This window comes from Haliaeetus albicilla, chromosome 8 (genome assembly GCF_947461875.1).
Source record: "Haliaeetus albicilla chromosome 8, bHalAlb1.1, whole genome shotgun sequence".
Classification (NCBI taxonomy): Eukaryota; Metazoa; Chordata; class Aves; order Accipitriformes; family Accipitridae; genus Haliaeetus; species Haliaeetus albicilla.
In genome coordinates, this window is record NC_091490.1 from 29,108,778 (window position 1) to 29,118,674 (window position 9,897).

At 48.4% G+C, this 9,897-nt stretch overlaps 1 protein-coding gene and 1 long non-coding RNA gene across 6 annotated transcripts in view; one reads left to right on the top strand and one right to left on the bottom strand.

The window, feature by feature from the left end:
• Window positions 1-4,894, bottom strand: part of AGL (amylo-alpha-1,6-glucosidase and 4-alpha-glucanotransferase) — a 39,999-nt gene extending 35,105 nt beyond the window's left edge. Inside the window, exons 1-3 of one of the 4 annotated variants that reach the window (XM_069789545.1) lie at window positions 4,514-4,894; window positions 3,472-3,621; window positions 704-914 (exon numbers count right to left, since the gene is read on the bottom strand). In XM_069789545.1, coding sequence (XP_069645646.1) covers window positions 704-914; window positions 3,472-3,553 — 293 coding nt within the window. In that variant the 5' untranslated portion in view covers window positions 3,554-3,621; window positions 4,514-4,894. Of the gene's footprint in view, window positions 1-703; window positions 915-3,471; window positions 3,622-3,720; window positions 3,888-4,041; window positions 4,332-4,513 lie in introns of those variants that run through there. The other 3 variants (XM_069789543.1, XM_069789546.1, XM_069789542.1) reach the window with 3 other exon arrangements.
• Window positions 3,150-9,093, top strand: LOC138686441 (uncharacterized). Of its 2 annotated transcripts, none has more exons than XR_011325824.1 (3): window positions 3,150-3,654; window positions 5,221-5,307; window positions 8,604-9,093. It is a non-coding gene; the product is annotated as an uncharacterized lncRNA (long non-coding RNA). The 2 variants fall into 2 exon arrangements; XR_011325825.1 differs by lacking the exon at window positions 3,150-3,654 and adding an exon at window positions 5,038-5,099.
• Window positions 9,094-9,897: the final 804 nt, after the last annotated feature.

Genomic DNA, 9,897 nt, shown 5'->3' on the forward strand with positions numbered 1-9,897 from the left:
GGACTTGCAAGAATACAATTGGGATGCAGAGCTTTAAACTCTCTGCAAAAGTGAGATACCTTTGTTACTTTCTGAGACAGAGTACTGGTTCCTCCTTTTAGGATACAGACAGAAACAAAGAAAGCATGACTGCCCATCTTTTATACAGAGACCTCCACTTGGAGCACGATTCTCAGGAAGATACCCATTCTCAGGAAGATACCCGAGCTAAATGCCCTTTTAAGCCTGAGGGAATTTAACCACCCATTTTCCAGAAACTCAGAATACCAGACTACAATCATTACAGATACTGGCATTCTCTTCTGCGCTTGTCCTGTTGAAACAAAGGAGGAAATAAAGAACGTGAAGAATGCCAGAACCTCTGTGTTAGAAAAACAGAAAAGAACCTTCAAAGTCAATGAAGGATCAGATACTCAGAATGCTGATGACTTTGAAAACTTGTAAAAATCGCTTGCCTTTCCAACATTCACAGAAAATTAATCAACTTTGTTCTGTATATTCCCCAGAATATCTCTGCATCAGAAAGTATTAAACAACCACCACAGGTACTGTCTTTCATTAGCAGATTCAGATAGGCCCCATGGTTGCAATTTGAAAAATGCATGGAAAAAAATGTTTTCAGTCTTAGCAGTGATTTCTTCAGGTTAAAATGTAGACTAAGGGAGAAGACTGCATTTGGCTATAAGTATAGAATTTCACTTACCCAAGACTGAAATAGTACTGGTATGACCCAGAAATTTGGAGATCCAGCTTGCAGTATTTGTCAGAGTCATCTTCTTTTCCTGTGGGATTGTGCCATGACAGCGTCCTGAACTTGTGGCGATCAAATACTTCTCCAGAAGCTGGATAATTTGTGTACACGGTAACAGGCTTGCCTTGAAGAGTTGGGCCCAATCGGAACTGTAGTTCAAAACCTCAAGAAAAAAAGATAAAATCACTTTATCAGACAGACTAGATTTTTCTATTCTGTAATTACAAATCGTAACTTGATATTATGTTAAAAAGAAAGTACACCAACATATCTGCCAAGAATTTCAGCAGAATGGTATACTTCTACAGCATCATCTCTCCCTACTTTCCTAACGTCGTTCTTTGCACATTTTATATATAGTCCTTTTCCTTTACTTATACGGCACTGTTCATCCCGTTCCAATTTGCTCCTCTTTGCTATATAAAATGTCTTAAAAACAAAATACAGCAAAACACCATGATCAGCAGACTACATACAATTTTATGCAGATTTTGGATTACGTAGTATTTAAGTATTTAGGTTTACCAAGTCTATATACTAAGCTGACCTGTGAAAACATCTGACAAAAAATTAGGAACACATTTCAAACCAGAAATATTTAAAATCCCTTCATTCTCCATTGAGGGTTCACTAAACAATGCTAAATTCCTTATGCTTTTAACTGTAAAATTATATACACTTGTGTGTAACCTGCAATGTACAAACAAATTGTTAAACGTTCAGAGCACTCAACAAACCAAAGGGAGTTTGCATACAGGCTGCAGGTCACACACACACAGAAAAGAACAGTATTTAGGCTTAAGATACCCATGATAATGAGAACAAAATTAAGTTAAAATATTAGGACCTAAAACCATACTGTAGTCTGTTCAGTTGCGTATGAAAAATTCAGTCAACAGATTTCAGAATAGGTTTCCACTTGCAGGTTTGAGGGCCACCATCATGTGCATGGCTAATTACGTGCATGGCTAATTACAAGGTCCTTCCAAGTGACTGAAACAGGTATAAGTGCTTGCACAATAACTTTTACTAAATTACGTGCCAGTCGTGTAGTTAACTGTAGTAAAACACCTACTAGCCCTAGCAGTCTACAAAATTGGGAGTAAAAGAAACCTGAGTATTTGTAAAAAGAGAAAGTTATTAATACACAGATAATGATTTAAAAGCGTAAAAACCCTGAACAATATGAAGTTCCAGTATCTTAAGTTGAAAAAAAGCCACTTGCTTATTATGTAGAATCATGGGGATTCTAATACCAGAATTCAATGTCTGAATACATCTAAATGTAAGTTTCTCATATTAACATAATCACCGCTGCACCAAAACCCACCATGTAAAGCAGTGGGTTTAGGATCTGAATGTCTGTCAGGTAAAATGAAGCTCATCTGATTGATTGAAAAAAAAAAAAATAAAAATCAATCACTTTTGGAAGGTTAAGTACACTCTCCCCAGTACTGTCCTGACATTTATTACAGGGATTACTAAAATTAGAGCACAGGGATATATGCCATTGATATCTTATTTCCTGTAACAGTTATACTGACATCAGGAATGCTGTGCTCAAAATTAGCTATGCCCTCTCAGAGACTGCTAGCAGCAGAGGCAGTCTGAATGTTTGATAGCCATGCACTTCTGTGTGACTCCTTCCAACAAAATTTACACAACTGGAAGGATGAGTTAAAAATAGAGGTTAAAGTCAACTACTCTGCACTTCTTCACTACTGACATTTTCTTAGACTAGACTGTCAGAAAATTTTGAAATCAATATAGTTGAAGAGAATTATTATTCTCAAGAACCAAAATCTTGCTCCTCTACTAAACCACTTTGATATCAGGTTCTTAGATCAGTAACATAAAGCAATAAACCCCACAAAATTTCATGAGTAATAAGAACTGTTGCATCATTAAAAGTTGTTTCTAAAGACAGTGGCTTTAGTTTTATAGTCTGAATTTGCTGACCAGCATAATAATGGATGAATTAGTGGGGTGGTTTTTTGTTTGTTTTGTTTTGTGGGTTTGTTTGTTTGTTTTGGTTGGGTTTGGGTTTTTTTTTGCAAGTAGACTTAAAACACTTTCAGAGAGAAATAATGTCAAGTTCTTAGAAGTATGCAGCCACAATACTAACATAGCACAGCTATAAGAAATCTGACAGGCAAGATAGGATTTAGGAGGAGCTAAAGATCCCATATTCTGAAACATTACCTCAGACTTTGCAAAATGTTAGTATTACTGATACGTTTCAAAATCGTAATATTAAAGATGGGGTGCTGCATAACAGGTTGCAGATAAATACTAGAGAGCTTGACTTATGAGGACTTTTTCGGGTCACTGAAGTACAGGTTATAAAAGGAGAGGTCCTGTTCTGCAGGGCCTGTCTAAAAAATGCTTCACACTTCATTCCCATGAAGACTGACGGCTCCTAGCCGACCTACTCCTCGTTTCTCAAGTGTTTTATGAGACAGACTGGACCGCAACTGGAGCCCATAGAGCTCTGCAGTGGAAGCAAGCATGTCAGGAATTGTTTCACATTAGAACATGGAAAAAAGTAAGGAAGAAAATAAGAACACCACCGCAGGCTGAGCTCCCTTTCCATTGCCGCCCGAAGAAGGTGGCGAGTGCCCGCCCGGCCATTTCCCGCTCACCCGGCCCTGGGGGCTCCCCGCCGAGGAGGAGCAGGAGGAGGAGGTTGAGGAGGCCGCAGCCTGCCGCCCCCGACCTACCTTGCTCCAGCCTGAAGAGGGTTTTGTCCAGCTTCTCCATCTCGCTGAGGTGCAGCAGCCGCGTCTCCTTACCGCTCGGCATGGCTGCGGCCGTCTGCCCGGCGCTCCTCCCGCGCCAGGAGACTCACTTCGGGGAGGGAGAAGCGAGCCCTGCCGTGAGGGAACACAAACAAAAACCCACAGGTCAGCGGCGACCCCCGGGAGGACGGCGTCTGTTTGGGAACGCCTCACGCTGCCCGTCTCGCTTACATGTTCCCCGGCCCCGGGGAAGTGAGGGGACGAGGCGCTGCAGGGCAGGGAGGAGGGGGAGGAGGGTACGAGGGAGCTGTCAGGAGGCACCCAGCCCTCCCCTGGCCGTGGACTGCCGCGGGCAGCACCGCAGACCAGCTCCCCGTCCCACAGCGCGGCCCGGCCCGCAGCCAGAGCCGCCCCCCGGGGGGTGGGGGGGAGCCTGACAGCTGTCACTCTCCCCGCTCGCCCCGGTGCTGCCGGGAGTCACCGCCAGGCCCCTTATCACCGCCCTGCCTCTGCGGGAAGCGGTGCCCGCCTCAGCCGTCCCACCATACTCACGAGCGGGCCCGGAGAGCGGCGGAGGCGCAGCTCCCCGCTGAGGGCGACGGCTGCCGAGGCCGAGCGCAGCTGGGGCCGGGGCCGGGGCGGGAGCTGGAGCAGCCCGTCCGCCCTCGCCTGCTGCGGCAGCCCCGGGCTGGCCGGGCGGGCAGTCACTCACGCACTCGCCTGCAGCCGCGACAGACTCGGCGGAACCGCTTTTTTTTTTTTCCTTCCCTTTTCTCGCCTTTTTTGAAACAAACTTTATTGGTTCCGCCGCGGCCGCGCACGGAGACGGGCGGCGCCGGCGCAGCTCCCGCGAGAGCGCAGGGCCCGCCCCGGCAGCGGTGCGGGCGGCCGGGCCGGGCCGGGCCGGGCCGGGCCGGCTGGGTCTGCCCCTCCCCTCCCCTCTCCGCCCCGCCCCTGTCGGGCCTGTCCCGCCCCGCTCCGCCCCGCCCCGCCCCGGGGAGCGAGCCCTGAGGGGAGGGGTTACCTCAGAGGCGACCCCCGTCGCCGGCGCTGTCGCGGGTGCGGGTTGGCCGAGCTGTCCGCGAGTCCGGGCCCGGGAGCACCCCAGGGCTTTCGGGGAACGCAACGTGGTGCTACCTGACCTTCTGCCCCTGCCTTTACAGCCATGGCCCCCACCAGCGCCTTTACACACGGCTTGTGCGTACCGGCACGAGAGACCGCCCACCGAGGGGGCTCAGGGACCTGAAACCAAAGCTCCGTGCGATTTAACGGGCATTCCGCTGAGGAAAATGTGACTTTAACGGCTGCCTGAAGTAGCCGGGCTGACGCCGTTGGGCCCAGCCGCTCCTTGCCGTGATGGAAACGCCGCTCCGGGGGGCTTCCTCAGCGTTCCCGCCTTGCTGCCTCGTCCGGCGCGGGCAGGACCCGCTGCCTCCTACCGCGTTGCGGGCGCAGAGCGGCCAGGCAGCCAACTCCTTTCTGATAGGCTGCGCTGTAGAAAAAACATGATGTCAGCTAGGGTTTAAGTGCTATATATAGTATGTGGACAAGTGCTACATATAGTATGTGGACAAGATTACAAACTCGGGGGATCTGTCTTTGACCAAGAGGTAAGGTGGTTTAAAAAAACCCAAACCCAACAAAACCGAAAAAACAACCCCCTTGTTTTGAAGCACACTGTTATCTGAACCGCTGTCACTAGAGAGCCTTTACCATTGCTTTATATTGCAGAATACCTGGGACAGTTGCTCCAAGCTTCTCAACACCAAAGTCATTAACTGTACCCCACTGTAAAGGTCAGCGTTGCAGCTTTGGAAGGTCAGTCTATTTTTATTGCCTACAACTGCGTTAAAAAAAAAACAAAACACTTCTCAATTTGCAGTCACTGTTATACTGTTGGTTTTTTTTTTTTCTTTTCAAAGGTGGTATATTTTGTGGAATTGGGAGAAGTCTGCAAAACAGTTTAGGCTTAACCATTTACTGCCAGTCATCCCATGCATACCCTTATAACTGTGTCTTACTGCAATGCAATGGGATGGATGAGGAGCTGATCGAGAGCTTATGGGTCAGGATTAAAGGGAGGGCAGGGACAGGTGACATTATAGCGGGGGTCTGCTACAGGCCACCCGACCAGGAAGACTGAGCGGATGAGGGCCTCTATAGACAGATAGGAGCAGCCTCACATTCACAAGCCCTGGTCCGCATGGGGGACTTCAATTACCCTGATATCTGTTGCAGGGACAACACAGCAGGGCATAAGCAATCCAAGAGGTCCCTGGAATGTGATAACTTCCTTTTCCAAGTGGTAGAGGAGCTATGCTGGACCTTGTTCTCACCAACAAGGAGGGTCTGGTGGGGAGTGTGAAGCTCAAGGGCAGCCTGGGCTGCAGTGACCATGAAATGGTGGAGTTCAGATCCTTCTGGCAGCTAAGAGGGCCCACAGTAAGCTCGCTACCCTGGATTTCAGGAGAGCAGACTTTGGCCTCTTCAGGGATCTGCTTGGTAGAGTACCATGATCTGCTTGGTAAAGTACCATGGGATAAAGCCCTGAAGGGAAGAGGGGCCCAAGAAAGCTGGTCAAGGATTCACCTTCTTCAAGCTCAGGACCGATGCATCCCAACAAAAAGGAAGTCAGGCAAAAATGCCAGGAGGCCTGCATGGATGAACAAGGAGCTCCTGGACAAAGTCAAACACAAAAAGCCTACAGGGAGTGGAAGCAAGGACAGGTAGACTCGGAGGCATACAGAGAAATTGTTTGAGCAGCCAGGGATCAGGTTAGGAAAGCTAAAGCCCTGATAGAATTAAATCTGGCCAGGGACGTCAAGGGCAACAAGAAAAGTGATAGGTACGTTGGTGATAAAAGGAAGATTAGGAAAATGGGGGCCCTCTCTGGAAGGAAACAGGAGACCTGGTTACCTGGGACATGGAGAAGGCTGAGGTACTCAATGACTTTTTTTGCCTCAGTCTTCACTGGCAAGTGCTCCAGCCACGCCACCCAAGTCACAGAAGGCAAAGGCAGGGACTGGGAGAATGAAGAACCACCCACTGTAGGAGAAGATCAGGTTCGAGACCATCTAAGGAACCTGAAAATGCACAAGTCCATGGGACCTGATGAGATGCATCCGCAGGTCCTGAGGGAACTGGTGGATGAAGTGACTAAGCCACCATCCATCATATTTGAGAAGTTGTGGTGGTCCAATGAAGTTCCCACTGACTGGAAAAGTGGAAACATAACACCCATTTTTAAAAAGGGAAAAAAGAAAGACCCAGGGAACTACAGGCCAGTCAGTCTCACCTCTGTGCCAGGCAAGACCATGGAGCAGATCCTCCTGAAGACTATGCTAAGGCACATGGAAAATAAGGTGGTGGTTGGTGACAGCCAACATGGCTTCACTAAGGGCAAATTGTGCCTGACAAATTTGGTGGCCTTCTATGATGGGGTTACAGTGTTGTTGGATAAGGGAAGAGCAACTGACATCATCTACCTGGACTTGTGCAAAGCACTTGACACTGTCATGCATGACATCTTTGTCTCTAAATTGGAGAGACATGGATTTGACATATGGACCACTCAGTGGATAAGGAATTGGCTGGATGGTTCCACTCAAAGAGTTGTGGTCAACGGCTTGATGTCTGAGTAAAGACCAGTGACAAGTGGCATTCCTCAGGGGTCAGTATTGGGACTAGTGCTGTTCAACATCTTTGTCAGCGACATGGACAGTGGGATTGAGTGCACCCTCAGCAAGTTTGCTGATGACACCAAGCTGTGTGGTGCAGTCAACTTGCTGAAGGGAAGGGATGCCATCCAGAGAGACCTTGAGAGGTGGGCCCATGTCAACCTCATGAAGTTCAACAAGGCCAAGTGCAAGGTCCTGCACATGGGTTGGGGCAATCCCAAGGACAAATACAGGCTGGGTGATGAGTAGGTTGAGAGCAGCTCTGTGGAGAAGGACTTGGGGGTGTTGGTTGACGAGAAGCTCAACATGACCCAGCAATCTGTGCTTGCAGCCCAGAAAGCCAATTGCATGCTGGGCTGCATCAAAAGAAGCATGACCAGCATATCAAGGGAGGTGATCTGGCCCCTCTACTCCGCTCTTGTGAGACCCCAGCTCTGGGGCCCCCAGCATAAGAAGGACATGGACCTGTTGGAGCGAGTCCAGAGGAGGGCCATGAAGATGATCAGAAGGCTGGAGTACCTCTTCTATGAAGACAGGCTGAGAGAATCGGGGTTGTTCAGTCTGGAGAAGAGAATGCTCTGGAGAGACCTTATAGCAGCCTTCCAGTACCTAAAGGAGGCCTACAAGAAAGCTGGAGAGGGACTTTTTACAAGGGCGTGTAGTGATAGGACAAGGGGTAATGGCTTTAAACTTAAAGAGGGTAGATTTAGATTAGATGTAAGGAAGAAGTTCTTCACTGTGAGGGTGATGAGACACTGGAACAAGTTGCCCAGAAAGGTTGTGGATGCCCCATCCCTGGAAGTGTTCAAGGCCAGGTTGGATGGGGCTTTGAGCAGCCTGGTCCAGTGGAAGGTGCCTCTGCCCATGGCATGGGGGTTGCAATTAGATGATCTTTAAGGTCGCTTCCAACCCAAACCATTCTATGATTCTATGAATGTGTTCATCCAATTATGATGCATTTAAGGGGCAGTCCAAAGGCCCTGATATTCATGGAAACACTTCCACCCATTTCAAACTGAGTTTGTTATCTTTTGGTAGCTAATTTTTTTCTTTCCCCCTTCACCTGCTCCTCCCTCTGAACATTTTAAGAAATCTGTTTGTTCCTTATGACAGTTCACATTTTTTGGTATTGTTGAGAAAGGCTTTCATGTTGATGTAAGTGAATATGTCAGCCTTTATGCCCCTTGACAATATTAGGGCCTCTAGACAGACTGAGGGAAAATTGCTAATAAAAGCCCCCTCTTTGTATTTGTGCAGTTCCCCTGACATTCACCTCACTGAGACTCATTCAGATATGATTCAAATGTGATACTTCCGATCCAGATTATTTTACACAGATATTTCCTGGGGGCCCAGCAGGATTCTCCCATCTTCCTTGTCTTTTCTAGCCCCCCTTACCCCTTACTCAGCTTGCTGGCCTGTGTGCTTTGTATGCAGGACAGACTTGCACCTAGCAGAAGCCTAGGTCTCCTCGTATGCCGGCTGCTTTCTCTGAACTGGTTATGTCCTAGTAAAGAAGATACAACATAGGAATGGGAAATACAAGATGCTCCAACAGGTATGGGAGCTGTAGGAACAAACCCAACAGACATATCATTGAAAGAGATCTGGACCATCTCTTTGCTATGGTCCTCAGCAGGCTTCCGTATCCTGAAGTGCCTTGCAGTTGGTCTGTCACAGAGCCTTGCACAAGTGCCTCTTCCTCCAGGCTTGCTATTGTCCTGTCATGTACTGCAAACAGGGTGGGATTTAGAAATTTCATGAGCTGATTACGCAGTGCACAGTTCTAAGAGAGGAGGAGGAAATAATGCAAATGTAGCCAAGTCCTTTGCATAAATATTTACCGTAAAGTGCATGCTGAATACTTTGTGAAAAGGTTTGTGGGAAAGCACAGATCCCCAGTGCTGTTGCCCCTGTGAATAGGCTGCACGGGTAAGATGAAGACCTGTAACAACTTTCAGGTCTGGCACCTTTCTTGCGGGTGAAGGAGCCGGACGTTTGCCTTTTCGGAAAAAGCTCTGCCGAGAACGAGTGCCATGAGGTGTTCCGTCTGTGGGAAAGCACAGATCCCCAGTGCTGTTGTGCCTGTGATTAGGCTGCCTAGAGGAGTTGAAGAACTGCAACATCTTTTAGGGCTGGCACCCTCCTTGCAGGAGAAGGACCCGGACGTTGCCTTTTCGGAAAGAGTCTCTGCCGAGAACGAGAGCCCTGAGACCTTCCGTCTGTGGGAAAGCACAGATCCCCAGTGCTGTTGTGCCTGTGAATAGGCTGCACGGGGAAGGTGAAGACCTGCAACATCTGTCAGGGCTTGCAGGTTTTTTGAGGGAGAAGGAGCCGGACGTTTACCATTTCAGAAAGATGATCTGCCGAGAACGAGAGTCATGAGATGCTCCGTCTGTGGGAAAGCACAGATCCCCAGTGCTGTCATGCCTGTGAATTGGTTGCCAAGGTGTGGTGAAGACCAGCAATAGTCTCCAGGGCTGCCACCTTCCTTGTGGGAGAAGGAGCCGGATGTTTGCCACTTCGGAAATAGCTTCTGCCGAGGGCGACTGCCATGAGATGTTCTGTCTGTGGGAAAGCACAGATGCCCAGTGCTGTTGTGCAGGTGAATAAGCTGCCAAGGGACGGTGAAGACTTGCAACATCTTTCAGGTCTGGTACGTTCTTTGTGGGAGAAGGAGCCGGAAGTTTGCAATTTTGGAAAAGAGGCTCTGCCGAAAATGAGAGACATG